This window comes from Macrotis lagotis, chromosome 3 (genome assembly GCF_037893015.1).
Source record: "Macrotis lagotis isolate mMagLag1 chromosome 3, bilby.v1.9.chrom.fasta, whole genome shotgun sequence".
NCBI classification, from domain to species: domain Eukaryota; kingdom Metazoa; phylum Chordata; class Mammalia; order Peramelemorphia; family Peramelidae; genus Macrotis; species Macrotis lagotis.
This window is the reverse complement of record NC_133660.1, coordinates 258,169,106-258,192,972: the sequence shown is the minus strand read 5'-3', so window position 1 is coordinate 258,192,972 and position 23,867 is coordinate 258,169,106. Positions and strand designations below refer to the sequence as shown.

General features: G+C 42.1%; 1 protein-coding gene across 2 annotated transcripts; it reads left to right on the top strand.

Annotated features, from left to right (window-relative positions):
• Nucleotides 1–351: 351 nt before the first annotated feature.
• FBXO3 (F-box protein 3) lies at nt 352–23,822 on the top strand. 2 transcript variants are annotated; one of them, XM_074230451.1, is made up of 11 exons: nt 352–501; nt 1,167–1,256; nt 1,907–2,070; nt 9,260–9,374; nt 11,057–11,261; nt 12,432–12,477; nt 14,481–14,565; nt 15,030–15,152; nt 20,154–20,269; nt 21,123–21,313; nt 21,799–22,357. In XM_074230451.1, the coding sequence occupies exons 1-11, from the start codon at nt 386–388 to the stop codon at nt 21,823–21,825; spliced, it is 1,278 nt and encodes a 425-aa protein (XP_074086552.1). In that variant the 5' UTR covers nt 352–385; the 3' UTR covers nt 21,826–22,357. The 2 variants fall into 2 exon arrangements, with proteins under 2 accessions (XP_074086552.1, XP_074086551.1); XM_074230450.1 differs by having other exon boundaries at nt 353–501; nt 22,265–23,822.
• The last annotated feature ends 45 nt before the right edge of the window (nt 23,823–23,867 follow it).

Sequence of the window (23,867 nt, the reverse complement as noted above, 5' to 3'; positions counted from 1 at the left end):
GGAGGCGGCCGGGGTGACCTTGGCCGAGTCACTGCCGCAGGCCCGGGAAGGGGGAAGGGAGCGGGCGGGGCGGGGAGGAGGGGGCGGCGCCCGGCCCCTCCCCCGGCGGCCCCGCCCCCGCCCTGCTCCTTAAAGGCGGGCGGCTCCGGGGGCCGCGGCGCCCCCCCGCTCTCTCCCGGCGCCCCCCCGCCCGGCTCGCTCCCGCTCGCTTCCCCCCCCCCCCCCGGCTCGCTCCCCCCCCCCCCCCGGCTCGCTCCCGCCCGCCCCCGCCCCGCCCCGCCGCATGCTGGGCTACTGGGCAGGGCGCCCCCTGTGGGCGCGCTCGGGCCGCTGGGCCGGGGCGGGCCCGGGGCGGGGCCGGCGTCCGCAGCCCGGGCCTGGCAAGATGGCGGCGGCGGCGGCGGCGCCGGGGGCGGAGGAGGCCGAGCTGTGCCTGGAGCTGCTGCCCACCGACCCGCTGCTGCTCATCTTCTCCTTCCTGGACTACCGCGACCTGCTCAGGTAGGCCCGGGCCCGGCCCGGCCGGCCTGGCCCCGAGCGCGGGCCTGGGGAGGGCCGGCGCGGCCCGAGCCCCCATTGTGCGGATGAGGCCACTGAGGCCCGGGCGGGCCGGGGCGGCCGTGACCTTGGCGGGGGCGGCCCCCGAAGCCCCGGAGCCGGGCCCAGCAGAGCGCGGGGGGCTGCCAGACGGGCCCGGGCCGGGCCGGCCCCCCCCCCGAGCAGCTGTCACCCGGGGGGCGCCGGAGCCCCTTCTCCCAGCCCCGCTTTCAAGCCCAAAGGCCAGAGTGCCGCCAGAGCGGCCGCCGGGGCACGGCCGGGCCCGGGCCGGGCCGCCACCGGCCTCCCTTTAATTTAGGGGACGCGTCGGGCCAGGCCTGCGGCCCCGGGGCGCCCCGGCCCGGCCGCGCAGCGGCACACAAACATGGTGCCTGCACTTGGCCTTCACTGCGCCGCGGAGCGGGCCCGGGCCCGGCCCAGCCCCAGCCCCAGCCCCGCGGGCCCCGGCCCAGGCCCAGTCCCAGCCCCGGCCCAGGCGTCCCGGGCCCGGCCCGGCCCCGCTCCGCTCCACAGGTGACTGCGCCCCACGCAGCGGCCTGGCACAACGCTTTGTGCCCGGGCTTCCCCGAGCAGTTTGACACAACTAATGGTGCCCTTCTGTGTCGCAGCTGCAGCGTCGTCAGCCGACGATTAAACCAACTGTCGAACCATGATCCTCTCTGGAGAAGGCACTGCAAAAAATACTGGCTGCTATCCGAGTAAGTGTGCAGGGAAAGACCCAGAAAAGCCCCTGCTGCGCACAGGCAAATGGGCCTTGCCTCCCCCTGCATTTATTTATAACCGGACAGAGGGACAGAAAGAAAGGCCCCAAGGCCAAGGGCTTAACAAAAGCTTAACGGGCACCACTTGGGAACAGAGCTGGGATTTGCATACAGGTCTCCTAGCTGTGATACACATTTAGGTTACATCAGTGTGTCTATTCTGTATAAGACAGGAAAGGCTGATGATAATAAAGGTATCTGTAGCTTTTAATGATTTAAGATGCCCAAGCTAGCTTCCTGCTTAATTTTTCTTACTGAGGAGTTTCTTCACCATAGAAGGTTGGCCCAAATGTTTTTTTTTTTTCTCTCACCATACCCATCACTGATGTCATAACATTATCACTGTTCATTTGTTATGTTCCTGGAATCTTCTCTCCCACGTTGTTTTCTCCTCTTGACAGCACAGCTAAAAATGAGAAAGCATTTGTTTGTAACATTATTTTTAGCTTATTGTTTAATATTCATTATTTAATCTATCACATATTCCAATTAAAAAACACCCATAGGTATTTTTATGAGCCTCAGTAAAATGTTCAGGTAGCTATGTATGTGCTTGACATATTTCATATTGTTAATTATGTATTTAGGGCAGAAAAAACTCAGAAGAACAAAAATTGGAAAACTCTCTTCAAAGATACTTATATTGACCTGGGAAGATATATTCAACATTATGCTACTCTGAAAAAAGCCTGGGATGACCTGGAGAGATACTTGGGACAAAGGTGTCCAAGGATGATCGGATCTCTGAAAGGTATCGGGAATGTTTCTGGGTTTTCCCCCCATTGTTAGAGGCTAACTCTTTTAAAAGTTTTCTTATTTGTTCTTTTGGATCACCTCTTTTCCTTACTCAACAGCTATCATTCCATTGCCCCAGTGTACCACCTTGTCAGAGACTGTAGGGAGGTGACCCGTCCCTGGGGCTTTCATTTTGGTATTCTGTAGTTGTAGACATTGATATCCTTGATTTGCTTTCTTCACTGCTGCCTTCTACCCAACTCTGTTTCTGAATTCCTCATTCTTCTCCCTTATAATTCAACAAGATTTCATTCTGTTCATGTACCACAGGGATCTCAGCTTCTGTCCAGCTCTCTGCTGTCCTCTCCCCATCCTTCCCAAAGTGCTGTTATGGATATTTTAATAGAGATGGAAACCTGGATTTGGGCTCTTGGGGACATAAGCAGGTTGTGAGATCCATCAGAGGTTAATGGGAAGAATCTTTGGTGTCTGTAAATCCAAATGATATTTAACATTCTTCTTGGACTTGGAGCCAAGTCAAGAGGAAGCTGATATTTCTAAGAAAAAGACATACCCTACATTCAGTGATATCTCTGGGCATCTTGGCATAGAATAAGCAATAATAACCTTGAACCGGAAGACTAGAAAATAGACATTTTTGTTAAAATATGCCTGAGACAGCACATCTCATCCCACTATACAGATGAGGAAAGTATCTTTTCTAGTTAGTGTGGAGCTTCAACTTCTGAATCCAGAGTCAGGAAACATTGTGTGCCCCTTCACTCCCTCCAGTACCAAGCCTGCCTGATCAGTGGGTTAATACACACCAGGAACAGCTTCATAAGGAGAGCTGACCTTTATGGGGCCCTTCCAGGCTTATAAAGGACCTAGCATCATCACCCTCCTTTTATTCTTGATTAGAACCCCTATTTTTACAGATGAGATAACTCCCTGGGAAGATTCACATGTAGGCCTTCCTGATTCAGCTGTTCTTTTCTTTTTTTTTTTTAATTTGGCTTTTTCTCTTTTTTTTTTTTTTTTTTTTTGAAAGACAGTGGGGTGAAGTGATTTGCGAAAGGTAGTACAGCTAGGTACTTATTAAGTGCCTGAGGCTGCATTTGAACTCAGCTCTTCCTGACTCTAGGGCTGGTGCTGTATCTTCTGCACCACCTCCACTGCCCCTCATTTGTTCTTTCAGTGATGACCAAAGACATTCATGCTTCACATTATTGTTTCAAATGCTTCTTATTCTTCCAACTTGAAAAGTAGGTGGCTTAAAGATTTTTTTCTCAGAATAAAACCATATAAAACCAACAAGGGCATTTAAACAATAGAGGCTTTGCTATAACCCCTTCGCCTCTTTGGACTATTAAGAAAAAAAAAGTGTGAACTTGGCACCTGGTATAACCCCTAAACCCACATCCTAGTCTAGTCTAGTAGAAAATTTCCTGAACCTCTGCTGCCCTCAGTAGGTATTGACTGACTCCATCATGGCCAAGTGACCCACATGGCCCTGGCCTAGGTGTGGGTGCCTTGAATGTTTTTCCCCCAGAGGTGAGATAAAGAAGCTGGTGAGTAGAGACTGGTGGATTTCTACCCCTTCCTGTGGAAGTTCTTTTGTTGTCTTACATACTTAACACTGTAAAGCATCTTAGATCCTAGGGCATCCTTAACCTAGTTTTTCGTCGGAGCTTATGGCAGAATTGCCATCCTTGCTGCCAAATAGAGAGGCCTTGTCTGACAAACTTAGTGGTTAATAAATACAAAATAATCACACCTTTGCTCCTTATACAGCAAAGAATTTAGACAAGTACTAAATGGAGATAAATGAATTTTTAGATTGATTTTTCAATTCTTCCTGATGAAACGGTTATCATGTTCTTCAGAATATCATAAATCTTTCCATTGAAAGACTTTGGAAATTTGTCTTGGTTTTCTTAAGCTAAGTCTTCCTCTCATTGGAACCACAAGCTCTTATTATCAAGGCCATTTGGTTGTTGCTGGGTAGAAAGGTTTCTTTCATGATAACAGATAGTATGAATAGGGACATCAACCAGGAGAGCCAGGTTCTAGAGGAGAGTACTTAATATTAAGGATTTGGGGTTATAGAGAAAAGGGAATTGCCACACCCATGGTGAGGAACAATCTGTTAGGTGAGGATTTCTGGTAAAGGAATTGAGGTAGCTTTGGAGGTGATGGGACAACCTTTCCCTCCACCTAGTAGTGCCAGTCATCTGTACCTGCTGGAAAGGCAGAGGGAAGTCAGAAGAGAAGATGTTAACCCCACTGCCATGGACCCTTCTGCAGGGCAGCCTTTCTCAGTGTTTAAGCCCAGCATGATCATAGTCCTAAGAGTGAGGTGGGGGATCCATTCTTTAGGTATTTGAACCTATAATAATCCTATGATACTATGTTTGGGGTAAGATACTGGCAAAGATAATGAACTGGTTGCCTTTTCCCTCTCCAACTCATTTTACAGGTGAGGAAAGAGACAAACAGGGTTAAGTGATTTGCCCAGGGTCACATATCTGGGAAGTGTCTGAGGCCAGATTCTGAATTCATGGAGATGAGACTCAGTCACCACCTGCTAAGAACCCATTGTGCCAGGCCCTGTACTAAGTACTTTACAAATGAGGAAACTAAAGCAGAGCTCAGTCACACAGTGTTTTGAGGAAGAATTTGAATTCAGGTCTAACTCTAGTTCCAGCCCCCAGCTTCACTAGTCACCTGACCATGGACAAATCATTGAATATTCTTTCCAGCAATTACCCCCCCTGAAACTGTCTTGGTGCTAAACTTCTTTATTGATCAAGAATTAGGCACTGAATCAGTCTGCTGCATGGAGAGTGGATTGACCATCTAGGCTAAGAGATGAAACCAGGATCCAAAGGGGGAGAAGTGAAAGGTTCAAGATTCTTATTTTATTGGCTATGTGATCTGGGGATAGTAGCCCTTAGCTCTGGTTGTTGTGAGGATCAGATTGGATACTATTTATAAATAATAACTGAAACTGTATAAATGGTAGCTATTATAATTAAATTCAGTGACTTCTCTCTGATTTTTTTGTTGTTGGGTTGTTTTGTTTTGGGTTTTTTTAGGTTTTTGCAAGGCAAATGGGGTTAAGTGGCTTGCCCAAGACCACACAGCTAGGTAATTTAATAATTACCTAGACACTTAATAATGTCTGAGATTGGATTTGAACTCAGTACTTCTGACTCCAGGGCCGGTGCTCTGTCCACTGCGCCACCTAGCCACCCCTTGTTGCTTTTTGCAAGGCAGTGAGGTTTAAGTGACTTGCCCAAATTCACACAGCTAGGTAATAAGTGTCTGAGGCTCATCTACTGCACCACCTAGCAAGCCCCTTTCTCTCTGATTTCTTAGAGACTCCTTTTGCTAAAGACCCTCTCTTTTACCTGGGGGCCTGTTTTGTGAAACTAGAAGAAATTCCTGGCTGGGCTCTTTGAAAAAGATTATACTTAGAGATTTTAGAATTGCTAAACAAAGGCTTGACTACTTGAAATAGTTGATTTACTCTAAGTTACTTAACTAACCCTTCTTTCCATCTAGGCTTTGGTAAACAAAAGGGACCCCTCCCTTCCTCTGGGAACAAAGTTATTGTTCCTTGGGATACCAAGACAATCTATTTCTTCATTCACAGACTCAGTCTCATACTTTGGTCTAGAATTCTTCATTTTTTTGTTAGACATTGCTGCATGCTTCCAAGGTTCTAGCCAAATCACAAAGGTGTTGGCATCAGCCATAGACAGTTTACAAATAAAGTGCCATTTTTGAGTGAATGCTCCCAAAATATTGATGTGTGAAGGGAAAATGTTGGTAGGAATTATTTTAAAAGCTGATTATTTCTAAATAGAAAATTATTACTTATAAATTTCAGATTCAGAATAAAAAATGTCTCTATTTTCAGGGACAGCATGGTCTCCTTTACAGCATCTACTAGATCCCTACCCCACATAGAGATTCAGGGTTCTGTCCTGAACCTTCCTCTCTTCTCCTTCTACATACTGCTTCACTGGAAGATTTCATCAGCTTCTGTTGATTTAATGACTATCTAGGCTGAAGACTCAGATCTACCTAGGCTTCCCCAGCCTCTCTGCTGGCCTCCAATCCCCCATTTCCAACCACCTTTCAGACTTTATTCAACTGGATGTTCAGTGGACATCTTGAACCAACCTTGTTCAAAATAGAGTTCATTATATTTCCCCTTAAATCCTCTGCAACTTCTACTTTTCCCCCAATTACACTGCCTATCTTCCCAGCCCCTTTGGGTCAGCACTCAGGAGTCATCCTGGCCTCCTTACCACCCCACCCATCATACCCAAGCTGTTGCCAAGATTTCTAGGTGCTTAATGAATGTTTATTGATTGAATGTTAGAGGACCAATCTTGGAGTTACAAAGTTCTGTCCCTGACTGTCATTTGTGTGACCCTGGGCAAACACCTTGAGCAACACTGGAAGAGGATTTGTGGGCATGGACCATATGAGAAGGTGTGGATAGACAGAAAGAAGCCCTCCCTGGAGGAGTTAGCTGAGACATAAACATTTGAAGATTAGCTTAGAGCATTCTCTTAGGATTTTTGCAAGGCAAATGGAGTTAAGTGGCTTGCCCAAGGCCACACAGCTAGGTAATTAATAAGTGTCTGAGGCCAGTGTTCTATCCACTTCACCCAGAGCATTCTCCTTGTGAAAAGGTTCAGCTTTCGCCTGATCTTTTCCTCTACTTAGGATCCAGAGGTATAAGAAAGATTTGACTCTGGAATACAAATCTAGAAACCCTTTTGTAACTCCCTAAGGAAAGAAACCACAGCCCAGAGAAGGAATATGCAGAATTCTCTACACTGAAGTCACAGGTCCAAATCAAAAACAGTCTCTGTCTCTTTTTTGTTATTTTAAATGTTAGGTAAAACAAAAATTCCTTCTACTGGAGAGAAGATGCTCAATTACTGAGGGGTTCTGCCCTCATCCCTGGTGAGTAGATAGAGGAGCTTTCATCCCCCTGTCCACTACTGGTATATAAAAAGCAAGTGGACTGGTCCCAATTTTTCCATATTTTGAAATTAGTTTTATAATGTTGATACATCTACAAAGAACAACAGAGAAATTATGTCCATAGTTGAGACTGAATAATTTTCAAACTTTGCCTTAGGTTAATTATGTTTGTCCTTCATTTTTGAAGAATACCATGATATCAGGGAGGTAATGCCATGACAAGCACATGAATTGGATTGGGGGGGGGGGCTGTGCTAAGTCACCAGCCTTTCTCCTCCAGAGTCTTCTGGGTCCAGTGGCCAAATATGAATCAGTTAAGTGACTGGCTCAAGATCAAATAACTAATGAGAGTCAAATGTCTTTTGGAGGCTCCTGCCCTCCTGACTTCAAGACCAAGATTGCACAGTGGATGAACACCCAACCTGTAGTGAAAGACCAGAGTTCAAATCCAGCCTTGGACATTAATTAGTCTTGACACCTTGGACAAGTCACTTAAGCTCTGCCTCAGTTTCTTGATCAGTAAAATGGGGATAATATCTACTTCCTAGTGTAAGAAGATCAAATGATAATTAGTAGCACAGGGCCTGGCCCATAGTAAGAACTAACAGAACAATTCTGAGCTGCTTTTGTGATGGGAATTTTTTTCCATTTAATTTATTTTCTCTTCTAGCTTCCTCTCCCCCTCAGCTGTTCAGCCTGGTTCTTTGGGGAATAAAGCTTAAAGCAAACTGTGTTATTGAGGTGGATATGGAGTGTGTGTGTGTGTGTGTGTGTGCGAGAGAGAGAGAGAGAGAGAGAGAGAGAGAGAGAGAGAGAGAGAGAGAGAGAGAGAGAGATGTTCCATTCAGTTTTTAGATAAACCTCCACCTTCTTCCTTGTTCACCTCTTGGGGCTTTGAATTATTTTTGTTTTGTTCCAGGCTAGAGGGCAGACTTCACCTGACAGCACCAGCAATGTCCCCTAACTTAATGTGGAAGACTCCATATCTGACTGTTGCCCTTGGCCTCTTGATAGCATTCCTGAGGAATCTTTTTTTTCTTTAAGTTTTTTTTAAATTTTTTATTTTAAGTCAATAGGATTAAGTGACTTGCCCAAGGTTACACAGCTAGGCAATTAGGTGTCTGAGGCCAGATTTTAAGTAAGGTCCTCCTGAATGCAGGACTTGGGCTCTATCCACTGCGCCACCTAGCTGCCCCCCAAGGAATCTTCATGGAGGCTTTTGGATAATGTCCATTGGTTTCTAAATGGTTTTATGTTTTAATAAGAAAGATTACTCAGAAGGAAGAGTGTTGAAAAGCATCTTCCAGAAGTTGTAATTTTAAAGTACTTGTTAAGGCTTTCCATCAGGTAACCTGAAAAAGTCTCAGACTTGAGTCACTGACCACTCAGAAGCAGTCTGGGTCCCTAACTCCCATCCCGCCCTTCAGGTCCTCTGGGCTGCCTATGGGAAACTGAAAATGTGAAGCACTTGAACCTGCCCTCCTAGGAGCTTTATATTTATAGACTGACATTTTCTCTCTTGGGTCATAGAGTGAAGACTAGAGAAAGATGACTAACTGCCTTATTATGGAAGAAAACAGATCCAGACACTGATTTGCACTTTGTTTGTGTCTGTCTGCAAGATACAAACTTTTCCTAAGCACCACTGTGCCAACCCTCGTGCTTGCTAGACATCTGACAAAAAGATGGAAGTCTCTGCTCTCACAGACCTTATGTTTTATTACGAGGGGAGGTCCCATGGACACATCAATCTATACAGAATAGAGCCTACCAGGTAGTAGGGAGGGCTGAAGCTTAGGTGGAGTTTAGCAGAAATGGTAAGAAGAGGGAAGATGACTGGAACAACTTTTTTCTCTTCTAGGTAGAACCTAAATTGCATTATAAATGTTTGGGCCAGGATGCAGGTGTGTCCAACCTGTGGCCTGTCTTAATGGCCCTTCATTGTCTTTGGGGCCCATTTGTAGTCTATTTGTGGCCCTGTGTTGTCCTTGGGATACATGCAGGCTGCATTGCCTTTGTTAAACTCAGTGCTGTGGGTGGCATTTTGTGTACATGAATGAGGATTGGATTCTTTTTGGGTCCTTGATGGTTTTTGTTGGGCAGGAGACCCAAAAGAGCTAAAAGGTTGGACACCCTGACTAGGGAGTCATTTCTGACTTTGTGTTGATCTCCTAATGTTCCCCTGCTTATCTTTGCAGACAGCGTGGAGGAGCGTGAGCTGGACGCCGTGGAAGCACAGATCGGGTGCAAGCTTCCCAATGACTATCGATGCTCTTTTCGGATCCACAATGGGCAGAAGCTGGTGGTTCCTGGGTAAGATTCTCTCCTGCCCTGGATGTTTTCTTACTTATGGTTTGAAAGATTCTAGAACACAGGTGAAACTCCCTGCCCCTGTACTTTACATTCCCCACTTCCCTATATCTTAGCTTTGGGATTGAGGATTTTAAGCCATAGAAGTTCAGAGTTTAGGTTTGGATGGATTTCTGGGGAGTGTTGGAAGAGGAGTGCGAGGCAGACTATTCATTCATCCATCCTCATTGGTTATGGACTGACCTGGGTTCCAGGCTGATCTCTTGCTGGTCAGTACCCCAAGCTGTTGTCTAAGATAAAAAAGTTACGGAGCAGTTCTTCAGCCAGGGGTCAGTCCCTAGCCCTATATTCTCCAGCATGAAAGTACCCCTAGAAGGACTTCAGTCAGAATTTTGAACAGGGGTGTCTCCAGCTGCCTTTCCTTTTCCTTCCAGCCCAGCTTTGCCTGTTTTCCCCTAACTAGCCCAAGAAACACTAGAGAATTCTGGTTGTAGAGTAACAGCAAGGCTCCTGGAGAACCCTCCACCAGCTTTCCCTCACACAATTCACTAAAGATAGAGGGTTAAGGACTGGAAATCAAACCTTGAAAGGGCTTTGCTATGGAACAGAGACATGAGCATGCATGCCTCCAATTGCTTCATGGCCCTGGGCTAGCAGATGAAGAAATTCATGAATCAGTTCTCAAAGAATTCCTGAGTGAGCTGGGACCTTGTGTGTGAGTTTTGTTTTCTTGTAATGCCCCTCAACTTCTCAGTTAGTGGATGTTCAAGAAATGTTGATTAAATGAAAGTATTTTAGTGAAGGCAGAATATTTAATAATGGAAATGGAAATGGTGCTCTAACCAGTGATTTTTTTTTTTCCCCAAAAACATTCTCTATAACTTGGTCTTTTTTTTTAAACCGAAATATTTTATTTATACAACATGAAACTAGGTTTTTGAATTTATCAACACAAGTTTAGGGAAAGTCTTGGTAAATGGCAGCTTTAATTCTTAGATACTGAGGGATTAAGAAGAACCTGGTCTACCTCACTCAGTTCTTAGTCTATTAATATTCTGATTTGCTATATTCTCTATACAGTCAGACATCTAGAAAGATAATTAGAAGCTCCTTTTTGGATGGAGGTACTAAAGCAGTTGTACTACATGGGTCAGGACCTACCTACCTACCTACCTATCTAGGCAGGACCAGCCTGACTAGACCTTGAGATCTTAACCCACCCTCAGATTTCAGAAGCCAAGTTAAATTGGAGACCATTTTGATCTAGACCAGTTTCCTTGGTCATTCAAGAAATGGGACATTGAGTCCATTTAGGAGCATTCTCTGTGCCTTCCATCCCCAAACCAATGTTCCTCCTTTAAAAAAAAAATTCAGATAAGACTTTCAAGTCCTCTGAAGGAGACGACTTGGGCCACCATTGCTTTAATAGTGCAGGTGAAACTACATCCCATATAGTACATACCTCACAGAATTAAAATATTTCATGTAATTCAGACTCATTTAGTATTCAAACTCTTGCTTCAGGGATCCTTTGGATAAATCAACATTAGAGCATCAATCATATGCTAGCATTGCTGCATGTTGGCTTGGCACTAACCCTCTATGGGAACCAGAGGGGGTGTCCCTGACCTCTGGTAGAGCCACTGCGTAACTTGGTGTCTGTATTTTCTTCTTTGGTCCTGAAGGTTGATGGGAAGCATGGCCTTGTCCAATCACTACCGCTCAGAGGATCTACTGGACATTGACACTGCTGCTGGGGGCTTCCAGCAGAGGCAGGGCCTGAAGCAGTGTCTCCCTCTCACTTTTTGTATCCACACTGGATTAAGTCAGTATATGGCACTGGAAAGTGTAGAAGGCCGAAATAAGTATGAGATCTTCTATCAGTGTCCAGTAAGTAGGACTTTGTCTTAAGGGGATGTTCTAGGTGTAACGCCTGGAGTGGGATTCAAATCTGGGACCAAAGAAAAGTTTGAGGAAGCACTGAAGGCCAGAAGAAGGGAGACTGAAGATGTTAAGGAAGATCCCTTTTAGCTTGAAGAATCAAAGTTTTTTGTTGAAATAATTCAAGGTGTTTCACAGCTGTTGATTATTTTTTTTCAGTAGGTAATTGAGTTGTTTTTAGAAGTTGAATATTTCAGGAGGTTGTGTTTTTGTCTTTTGTATCTATACAACTCCATCCCTAGGGGATTTATTATAAAAACTCAAGTGAATAATGAGAGGCAGTGTAGCTTAGTTCACTTCAAATGACCTTGGAGCCCCTACTCTATACTGACTGTGCAAGTGAACAAGTACCCACTCCTTACCTGGCCTAAGTCTAGACAATTCCAATTTTGGAATAAAAGGTTTTCCTCAGGGTTCCTCAAAAAGGAGGAAATATGTCCTGGCCTTTTGGAACATGTGCCTCCATATAAAACTTTTAGAATATTTAAAAGAACCAGGTGTTTTTTTTTATGGTAATACCAATGCTCAAAGTTTGTTTTTGTGAAACTTTAAGATGCTCTCTGATGGTGATATCTTGTTTACATGGCTTTTCATTTTTGACTCAGTGTTTTCATTTCCAGCCTTTTTTTGCCCTCACAACACCCCTTTGAAATAAGAAAGCTAGATATTTCTTGACAGTTGGGAAAATTGAGGCCCAAGGAGAAGTGATTTGCTTAAGGTCACATGGAATTAGTGGCATAGCTGGAACTTGACCCTTAGATCTCCTGGTCTTCTACTCAGGGTCCCTTCTTTTTAACTGCTTAGTTAGTTGTTTTTATTTAAATTTTTTTTAAAGTACATGACTCTGCATCTAAAACAATGGGATCCTTGGCCCAAGGTAGAACTCAAGAGAGTAATACATTCTGTTGGGCAATGAAAACCATGCTTCCAGCTCGATAGTTTTTGAATAGGGTTGGGTTTGGGGGAGGGGGAGGGGTTTTCAAGGAGTTTGGGAGATTGGGAAGGGTTGGATAACTCTGGGAAATATAGCTAGATGAACCTTTTAGAAGTTTGGGTTTTTTTTAATGTTTAAAGTTTGATTTTTTTTTTTCTCAATAACAATTACCTTTTCTAATATAGGACCAGATGGCCCGGAATCCATCAGCAATTGATATGTTTATTACAGGTAGGAAAAATATATTTTGACTCCTTACTACATACCCAAAAAGAAGTTAGTGAAGAGTTTTCTACCTAGTTGCTAGAGAAGTGTTGAGTGATTGATAGTTCAAAGCCCAGTTTGAGCTCAAACTATTGAGTTAGTTCAAAGACGTTTAGGGTGTTTCAGGAGAGTACCTGACTTGGGTTTTGAAGCAGCAACCAGCTGACATGGAAGTAAAAAGAGATAGAATTATGTCTGGTATTATATTTTTTTTTCTATTTGCCACATTAAGGTTGGTTTTCTTTTTGAACCTATGTCCCAGCAGCCGCTGCAGACAGAGGCTTTAGGTATGTGTGTCCATCACCAGAGTAACAAACACCCCTGTGAGCCCAGCCTCAAAAGGAGGGATATAAAAGTGGAGCTCACTTCTGATCTTTTGTTCTTTTATTTCCAAGTCTGTCAGAAGAGTCATCTCTGAATTAAAAGTGAAAGGATATTGTATCCTGCATTATTTGATGGGACATTCTCTGCTGATCTCCTGAGATTGGCTTGTGAGGGCCTTGAGAGCAGTGCCTCCCTAGAACTTGTCACAGGGCACATAGTGTTTTCCCACCCTAGTCAGTACAGGGCAGGTCCAGGCCCCAGGTTCTTGGGGTTCTGAATGAGCACATGACCTCTGAGAAGGATCTTCATCTTCCTGGCAGATGTGGGGTTCACCTCCCTTTGGTGCTGACTCAGTTGTAGAAATGTAGACTGACTTGCACAGGCACACTCTGCTAAGAGTGAAACTTTGTCCTCGGGAGTAGCAAAGGGGTTGGGGGAGGGTGGGGGAAGCTAGTCTGGCCTGGGGAACGACACAGGCAGGTTCTGACAGAGATGGCTTTTGAAGAATCCAAATGAAAAAATTGAGAATGGTTTTTGCAGTGGAATTGTCATGAGTTACTTTGGGTAAAGAGCTTCTATTGACTTCACATGAGTAAATGATAGATTGCTTGCTTTCTCAGTGGATGGGGGAGGAAAGGATGAAAGGAAAGGAGAGAATTGGGAATTTTGTTTTAAATGCTAAAAGCAAATAGTTTTAAATTGTAAGTTTCCCTAGTAGCTTTTTTAAGTACTTGATTGGACAACATTTGATTTATATAGACTCTGTGGGATTCATCTCTCACCTAAGGTGCATTAGACATATCCTGTGTAACATAGAACTTTAGAGGAAAACAATTATACTGAACTAGAATATGGAAAACACCCCCCACCCCCTCATTTTCCTGAGAAATGCTGTTTGTCTCCAGTTTTAGAGAAGTTCCATGTTGTTTTGAAAGGAACAGTATTGTTTCTCCCAAGTAGATTTCTAATTTTGTTTACCATAACTCTGGTACACAGTACTGGACTACCTTGAATTCCCTTGGACTTGATAAGGAAATAATGCCCAAGACCTTGGCGCTGCTGTCCTTACCTGGGTTAGCATTGAGGAAGTGCCTACTGTGGGCTAGGCACCATGCCCAGGGGCTGGCGATATAAGTCCAACAAGTCAGTGAACACAAGTATGTCCAGAATAAATGAGGGCCCCACAAACAAGACTGAAAATGATACAGAGGGGGCCAGTGTTTTTCTTGGTTCCACTCCTGTTCCCCCATTTGATATGCTATGTTTGAATGATGACAGACTTTTAAGACCAGTTTCCTAAGAGTTCTGTTGGTGCCAACACTAAAATATTTTATTCCTAAAGGAATTCTTCTCTAGAAGGGAGGAGTGCAGTTGGTGGGACTTAGATCTAGAAGAAAACTTAGAAGTCTTGTGGTACAGCAACCTCTTTTGCAGCTTAAGAAACTTAAGACTCCCTGGGGTGCAGGAACCTAGTTCAAAAACTTGTCCAATAACTCTTGAGCCAGCAGTCTAGTCAAATAAATATTTGCTACTGTGTCTTCTAAATAGGTGCTGATAGATTAAATTGATTCATTTGAATTGATCTGAGGACAGACTTAATTGTCTTTATAAAACCTTTTATCTTAACTATTTCTTTTGGCCTATAGGTGCTTCATATTCAGAATGGTTTACCTCTTATGTGCACAATGTTGTGACAGGAGGCTACCCTATCATCAGAGACCAGATTTTCAGGTATCTTCATATTCAAAGGTGGCATCTGTAGAGATGTACTGGTTTTCCCAAGATATGTCCTTCATTGCTAACCAGTCCTTCTAGTTGGGCCCATGGGATATCAAGAGTTGATTCTTTTTAGTTGACTGTAGCAATTGGTACCTTTGTAGACTTTACAGACTTTCTGAAGAATTCCTAAAATGAAGGATGTATTTGTAACTGACCTCATTTGAACACTGTGAAAATTAGAGTGAGTGTGTGTGTGTGTGTGTGTGTGTGTATGTATGATAAAACCAGTTTGGAAATAAGTCTGCTTCCATCTGAAAATAGAGGATGTAAAAACACCTCCCTGTTAGAACATTAATTTTTATAATGCACTTGAGGCTTAGCCCTGGATTCTTCCTCCCATCTTGTCTTTTGTATTATTTTTTAATCTGAGAGAATTGAAATCAGTTGTTCAAAAGAGAATCTTCTTGATTGTGTAGGTATGTTCACGATAAGGGATGTGTGGCAACAACTGGAGATATCACAGTGTCAGTGTCCACGTCATTTCTCCCAGAACTTAGTTCTGTACATCCACCTCACTATTTCTTCACTTACAGAATCAGGTGAGAATTAAAAGTAACTCCTTGGGTTTCTAATTTTTAAAGAATCTTTTAAAATCACATGATCAATCCTTGAATCTTCTCAAATTTGTTAAATGTATATTCTTGGGATGTAATTTTTCCTCAGAGTATTAAATATTGGTAGGGGTTCTAAGTATATTGTACAAAATAGATCTTTGTACGTACCCTCCTTAGGGACTGCCTCTCCCAGTGACTAATATGGCATTTTACATAATAGACATTTAATCCTTATTGAATGAATGTTTTTAAAATGGTTTTGTCATTTTTCCAATTATATGCAAAGTATGCCTGCTCTTGATTTCTTACAGAACAATCATACTCTGACATTAATATACCATAACTTGTTCAGTCATTCCCCAATTGATTCCTCAGTTTCCAGTTCTTTGCCACTACAAAAAGAGCTGCTATAGTTTTGTACATTGTGGGTCTTTTCCCCTTTTTTATGATCTCTTTGGGATATAGACCTAGTAGTGATATTGCTGGATCAAAGGGTATGCAGTTTTAATGGCCTTTGATCATAATTCCAAATTGTTCTTCAGAATAGTTAGAGGAGTTCACAACTCCACCAGCAGTCCATTAGTGTTCCAGTTTTCCCACATTCCCTCCAACATTGATCCTTTTCCTTTTTTTTGTCATTTTAGTTAATCTGATAGGTGTAAGGTGGTACCTCAGTTTTAATTTGTATTTTTTAATTTGTATTTCTAGTCAATGATATCGCATTTTTTCATATGATTATGTATAGCTTTAATTTCTTCATCTAAAAACTGCCCCTAATTGGAGAATGACTGGTATTCTTATAAATTTGACTCAGTTCTCAATATATTTTAGAAATGAGTCCTTTATCAAAAGCAATACCTGTGAAAATTGTTTTCTTCTCATTGCATTCTTCTAATCCTGGTTGCTACTGGTTTCATAATGTGCAAAAGCTTTAATCAAAATTTTCCCAGAAGTTTTGTCAAGTCAGTTTTTATCCCACAAGCTAGTCTTTGGATTTTTCAAACAGTAAATTACCATATCATTAATTACTGTTTCTTTTGTACCTACTCTGTTGCACTGATCCAGTTCTCCATTTTTTAGCAAGTACTAGGTAAGTTTTGTTGACTGAGGCTTTATAGTTTCCTGGTATAGCTAAGCCACTTTCTTTGGCATTTTTTTTTCATGAATTCCTTTGATAATCGAATGAATTCTCGAATGAATTTTGTTACTATTTTTCTAATTCAATAGAGTAAATTTTTTTGGTATTGATTGGTATGGCTCTGAATAATTTAATTTAGGTAGAATTGTCATTTTTATTATATTAGAGCTCGGCCTATCCATGAGCAATTATTTTTCCAATTGTTCTGATTTTATTTGTATGATGTTTTATAAAAAAATTGCTAAGCATATCATCATATCATCTGTCAGTAAGATAACGTTTCTAAAGATAATATTGAATAGTAGTAGTGATAATAAGCATCCTTGTTCTCCCTTGATCTTATTGGAAAATGCTTCTAGCTTATCCTCATTAGATATAATGCTTACTGCTTACTGCTTTAGATAGATACTGCTTATCATTTTTAAGTAAAACTCCATTTATTCCTATGTTCTCTAATGTTTTTAATAGGAACTTTTTCAGTGAGATAATGAGATAATCATTTCTGTTAGTTTTGATGTTATCAGTAATGCTGATTGTTTTCCTGATAAAAATCCTACCTGATCATTGTGTATTATTCTAGTAACTTGCTGTAATCTCATTGCCTAATATTTTATTTAAAAGTTTTGCATCAATATTCATTAGGAAAATTGGTGTATAATTTTCTTTTGTTTTGACCCTTCCTAGTTTAGGTATCAGCATTATGTTGGTGTCATAGAAGGGATTTGACAGAACTCTCGCTTTTGTTTTTTTTAAATAGTTTATTCTTTAAATGTTCTTGTAAATCCATCTGGCCCTGGAGATTTTCTTAGGGAATTCATTGCTTGCTTGTTCTAATTCTTTTTCTGAAATAGGGTTGTTTTTAAGTATTTTAATGGGTTTTTTGATAAAACTTATTAGTTCAATAGTTTTCAATTTTATTAATTTCTCCTTTGCTTTTTCAGAATTTCTAATTTAGTAATTAATTGGAGTTTAAAATTTTTCTAGCTGTTTTAGTTATATGCCCAATTCATTGGTCTCTTCATTTAAGAGATATAAAATTTCCCCACATATAGTGGTATATTATCTCATCATTATCATTGTCTTGGAGAGATTATTCATTTTGATTCCACTCCTTTCATGGCCCCTTATTACATGTAATTTCATTGCATCATAATCTATCTGTATTTGGCTGTGAGGTTTTTATGCCCTGATACTTAATACTTTATGGGTATCATGTACTGCAAAGACAAATTCTATCCTATCCAGTTTTCTCCAGAGGTCTATTATTCACCTTCTTAACTTCCTTGTTTATTTTGTTTAAATTTATCTGGTTCAGGGTGGAGGGGGGCTTGAGGTTCACTACTAATATGGTTCTGTTGTTGGGTTTTTTTTTGTTTGTTTTTGTTTGCTGTTTTTCTTATAGATCCTTGAGCTTCTTAAGAATTTGGATACTATACCACTTGGTGCATATTTGTTTAATATTGAATTAAGTTATCTCATTGCCTATGGTACATTTTAGGAAGATGTTTCCTTATTTGAGAGATTTCCTCAATGCTCATATCCTCCCTTCTTTTCCTCTACTATAATAGGTCCTTTTTTGCCTCTTCAAGTGGTGTTATTTACCCTCTTCTGCTTCCACTTCTTCACCCAACATAACCTTTTTTCTTAATTGTTTTATACTTGTCTTAAACCCACAATCTCTAAATATACTCCTTTCAACTATCCTAATTGAAATAATTCTCAAATATATAGGGATATAAGCAGTTTAGTCTTGGTGATTAACATTTTTCTTTTGTTCACCTTTTTATGCATCTCTTGAGTGAAGTCTTTTTCCCCTGTTAGAATATGGTGAATTTTGCAGGAGAGTTGATTCTAGATTGTAACCCAAGCTCCTTTGCTGTCTGGAATATCATATTCCAGGCTCTCCTTTAATGTTGCAGCTGATAAGGCCTGAATTATCCTATCTATAGCTCCTTGGTATTTGGATTGCTTCTTTTTTGGTTGCTTGCAGTATTTTCTCCTTTAACTGATAATTCTGAAATTTGGTTATAATACTCTTTTTATTTTGGGATCTTTTTCTGGAGGTGATTGTTTTCTTTTGCAGGACTATTTTATCTGTTTGTTCCTAGGATATTAGGGAAGTTTGCCATGACAGTTTCCTGATACTGGTTTTCTTTTATTGTGCCTTTTTTTTTTAAACAATCATGTCTTTCAGGTAGACTTAAGTCTTAAATCATCTCTCCTGAATCTATTCTCTAGGTAGGGAATTTTTTCTAAGAGATTCTTTATACTTCTTCCTTTTTTTTTTTTAGTCTTTAGTTTTGTTTGATGGAATCTTTATCTAGGTCTCCCATTTCTCCCATTCTTAATTTTTATTTTATTTAGTTAGCTTTTGTGTTTCCTTTTCCACTTGGTTCCAGTGTTTAAAAGAGTTTAAAAGTTTTTTTCATTTGGCCAATTTTACTTTTAAAGGTATTGTTTTCTTCAGTCAAATTTGTTTCAGTTTTTCAGAGTTCTCCTGCATTTCTTTTCTCAATTTTTCTTCCTCTCTTCTTTGGTTTTTAAGAATCCTTTGTGAACTCTTCCAAAAGAACTTTGGATTTGAGACCAATTCATAATCCCTTGAGGTGTCACTTTGAAGGCATTTTGTCACTGCTTTCCTCTTCTGAGATGGTGTTCTTCCCTGTCAACATAATAAATAGCTTTCTATGATTAGCTTTTTTTTTTCCCTCATTTTGAAAGCTGACTTCTGCTCCTGAAACTTTTTATGCTGAGAGCCAGGGTCTGGTCCCAGGCTTTCTGGACAAGTGTCTCAATTGCTTGCATCTTGCTCCCTGCATTAAGTAGCCCAACCTAGTCCCCATTGTTGCCCCAGGATTCTGGGGAAGTTTACCTTTAGGTTGGGGCCCTCACTACTGGCATGCTGAGTTGTGACTTCCCAGCTCCCTCACTGAATTGCCCTCCCGTTTTTCCACATGAAACAGACCTTTTCCTGAAGTTCCTCCAAGATAGCTCGAGCTGAGAAGTTATTTCAGTTTTGTTTTGGGGTTTTTTTGGTCGATTCTGTCGCTTTAGGATCTGTTTGAAGGCTTCTCCAGAAGTTTCCTAGCTTCTTGCCACCATCTTTACTCCCAAATTAATTTTCTTTTAATTTAAGATCAAGAAGGTACAACTTTTGGTGACAGCTCTGATTTTTATTTTTTAGGGGTTGTGGGAAGGGGGTGGGAGGACCAGTTCCAGGTGAGGACTGAAATGCTTAGATTTCCTTGGGGCCCTGAGAGGCTGAGTGACTTTATAGGAGTCACCCAGCCATCATGAATGGAGGGTAAGCCACAAGCCCAGATCTTTCACCTTCTTGGCCCTGTTTTAATTAAATGAATAGTCAAAGGAGGCAGTGTGGGGCATTGGAATGAGAAAGCCTACCCATGACACCCTGGACATTGTACTTCCTGGCAATTCCATCATGAGGAATAACAAGTAAGTTGCACCCAGTTCGGTAGTGTCTTAACTCATGAGTCTGGCACACTCACTGCCTACACATGAATCCTCTGTAAATGATGTAGTGCTCCATGGAGGCCTAGCCAGCCTTTCATGACTATTGGATATTTGAAATGCTTCTTTGTAAAAAGTTGTCCACATCAGATCTGTTCCTTCTGCCCATCTTCAGTGTTACAGTATTAATACCTATAATACATATATATGGTTACTCTGAAGGGCATCAAGAGATCTCATTCATCTCATTAGAAATGACATGAACCAATGAATTGGGTTTTGACTCTGGGGGTTTTTAAAAATCTACTACAAATTTCCTAAAGTATTACAAATTTGGATACAATTCCTTTATTATATGCTTTTCTTACTTTTTCTAGGATTGAGATGTCTAAAGATGCTCTTCCTGAGAAGACTTGTCAGTTAGACAGCAGATATTGGAGAATCACCAACGCCAAAGGTGAAATCGAAGAGGTTCAGGGGCCTGGAGTGGTGGGTGCGTATTGGAACCAGTGATCCGGGGACCTTGGTTTCTTGCCAGTTACATAGATTTTGTCAGAACACCATCATTAGCCATCTCTGTATTTTCTGGCACTGTTATCTTCAGAAACATAAGAAATGAGTTTTCTTAGCCTATCTCTTGGGTACAGAATCTATTTAGTGATGAGTTGTTGTTTTTTTTAATCGTTTTACCACTGGTTGCTTTTGATGGATGGGTTTGATTGTTTATCAGGATTTTGTACTGGAACCTTCTTCTGGTCAGGGTTTCTTAATCACCTAAAAGATCCATACTTTTATCCTCAGTCTGTTGAACAAATTAAGATAGTTAAGGCTGTCCTAATTAATTTTCCAGACTAGAATAGTGATGCTTTCTCTGTGCTGATTTTTCCTAGACTTTGAGGGCAATTCATACCTATAGAGAATTTGTCATTGCTAGCCTTTGTGAACTAGGCTTGAGTTGCTGCCCTGTTGGTCAAAGCTAATAGCATCAGACCTTGACCTAAAAAGCCTCCATATCTTGGTGCCAGAATTTTTAGTATTTAAATTAGTACAGTTTTCCTGTACTCTGCTCTCCCTGTTGAAGTCACTCCTGGTGACTCCCAGAAACGTCCATCTTTTTTCATGGCAGCAGCAGTTCCATAGAGTGGACAGGGAGCTAGCCTAGGAGCCAAGTCCTCTGACCCTCAGCTCCATGGCCTTGAGACAGCCACAGGGTAAAGGCTAAACTGCTTGGGTTGAGGGACTTTGAAGATTTTCCTCTTAGACAACTGAAATCACAGGCCTGCTCCTTGACTGCTGCTCCACAAGACTGTTTCTATTTGTTAACGTGCCTTCTGTTTCTCCCACAGGAGAGTTTCCTATCCTTAGCCCTGGGCGGGTGTACGAGTATACCAGCTGTACCACCTTCTCTACCACATCAGGGTACATGGAAGGACATTATACCTTCCATCTCCTTTACTACAAAGACAGGATATTCAATGTGGCCATTCCCAGATTCCATATGGTGTGTCCTACCTTCAAGGTCTCCACGACCCCAAGGGTAAGTAAGCCAAGCAAGTTGGAAGGTTAGACTTTCTTAGAACTTTCTCAAAACTACTGAGCTAGCTGGCTTTGGGTTTAAAAAAAATGTCATTTTGGCAAGGAACCACTAGACAGGTTAGCCTTTGAGCTAGTTTCTTCAGCTGTAAAATGGGGTGACCTGTTGTGTTCCACCTGCTTCTCAGGGGTATTCCTTATTCAGAAAATCTCATATCCACACTTTGTGAGAAAAGTGGTACCTGCTGACCAACAAGCCCTCCATCCCATTCACAGGAGAGCTTGAGGAATGTGCCCTGGAGAAGGCAGGAGGAGGAGGGGAAGAGGGTGGGAGGTAGGGGTCCCCCACCAGGGTTCCACCTTTATTCAGGGATTTTCTAAGCCAGGCACAAGTGCCATTTATAAAAGCTACCAGTAGAGGCCACTCTGCCTAAAGGTTTTTTGGTTTTGTTTATTTTTGTTTTTCTTTTGTTTTTATTTTCTACACAGGATAATTCCGGGATCATAATCTTTTAGACCTAGAAGGGGGTACTAGAGTTAATCTAAGCCATCCCCCCTCCTTTTAAAGGTGAAGAAACTAAGCTCATGGCGTGATGTGACTTGTCCCTCTTCCCCTCAGAAGTTAAGCATTCCGGCTAGCAAGGATGGCACCCCAACCGTTGTCCAGGTCATTGTGCTGACATTTGAAAATCTGTTTGTCCAGAGAGATTGAGGACTCTACTTTGAGTGCTCTTAAATCCTTACGTTAAGACTAAATTTCATCCAGGTTTTAGCTGTGACCATAATGTGATGACTCAGAAGGTGAGGTTAATCTTGCAGGGTCCAGAATATTGGCACCATCACTTATTGGGTACCGTAAAGGTGTGGTTATGTTGGATAAATCAGTCTGCTCTAATAAAATGGAAAGGCCGAGAAATAAAGGATTATCTACTCAATGATGTAATCCTATCCCAAGGAAACCAGCCACGATGAGTGTTCTGTGATTGAGGAAGATGAAGAAGAAGAAGATTCCACCGATTCTGATGACTATGATGGGCCCAGACTGGTCAACTACTCCCCAGCCCCCAGTCACTGTCCTCGGCACACCTGAATCGAGGGGCATGCCTGAGCCTGGCCGCCGAGGCCTTTCTGAAGAGTTGTATATAAATAATGGCTGTTCACATCTATCTCCCCGGGCAGCAAGCCAGCAGTGGACTGAGTTGGGGTTTCTACCAGAGGTTTATCTTAGCAGTTGGTTTGGGTTTTTGTGTTTTCTGTAAGACAGGAGAGGGGAAAAGGCCTTTTTTTTCCCCCCTTTTGTCAAATGGGAAATTTGTTCTCAAGCTGCGGGGCTGGTATTACTGCCTTGTTTAAAGTATTTCATATTTGTAATATTTACAGAAGCTGGGTGTGTGGGGGGAGGCGGGGTGGGTTGTTTTTATACAAGCATTGCAAATGTAGCAGCAGTAGTTAGGAAAGGTAGAATCCGCAGATCTATAGAGCCGCTGCCACCTTCAGTCCTGGGGTTATCATTTCCTGCCATTGTCATTTGTATACAGAGGATCCACACTTGCAATTTAGGCCTTTTTAAGCCCTGGGATCCATCGTGGAGCAGTACCTCTCTGCGTCTCCCCACCGGAGACACCAGTGATCTCTCATGGTTGACTTGGGTCACCAGGAACTAAAAATGGTCTTTCTCCCCTTGAAGACAATCCATCCTTGAATTTAATTTTAGATAACAATCTTTCCCATTGCAGTAATTTTAGAATGTGGTATATTAAAGCATATGCTGTGTTGTTTACTACCACCAGGAGCGATCTTGGCAATGACTCACATGGTATATACATTTGTAAATATAATTTCTGATTTTTTTCTGCTTTGTACACTGTCTTAACTTTGTGATAAGTGACATGAATTTTCTGTTAAGCTAAATTTCTTTTTTGTAATTATCAGATTCTGAAATTGGAATGATCTTGCAGGTGTTTAAAATCAAATATTTAAAAGTAATTTGGGTTTTTTGATCTCATCTATTTAATAACATCTTTAAAATATTTTCCTTTTTCTGTATATTGCCGCTACTTAGCATTGTCTTTGCTTGTTTGGAGCAGAGGTCAGCAAGGCGGAGGGAGTGATGTCCTGGGGTTTTTGGGGTGGGGACCATTCTGTGGGATGTGTGTCCCAGCAACTCAAAACACACCCAGGGGTGGGCAGCAAACCGCCCGGTCCTCGACCTCTCCTCCATCCAGCCTGGTCTGCATCTGCGCAGCAGCCTTCTGCTCCCAATCACCCAACCTCTTGTCAGCCTGGTCACCAAGAGCTACGACCTTGGGCCAGTCCCTTCTCTCTGGTGCTTCGGTCTCCCCTGGAAAAGGTGGGCTTTGGCTGCATGTGCTTGTCTCAAACCTGTGAGCCTGTTACCCTCAGACATGTACTGTGTGTAAGCCTTCATTTCCCACGGCCCGCGGGCCTGTTGACATCTGGGAGACCTGGTTTCTGTCCTTACCTTGCTATTATAATAAACAGACTGGGCTCGACTTCTGCATATGGTGCAGGCTTATGATTCTTCCACGTTGCTCGTC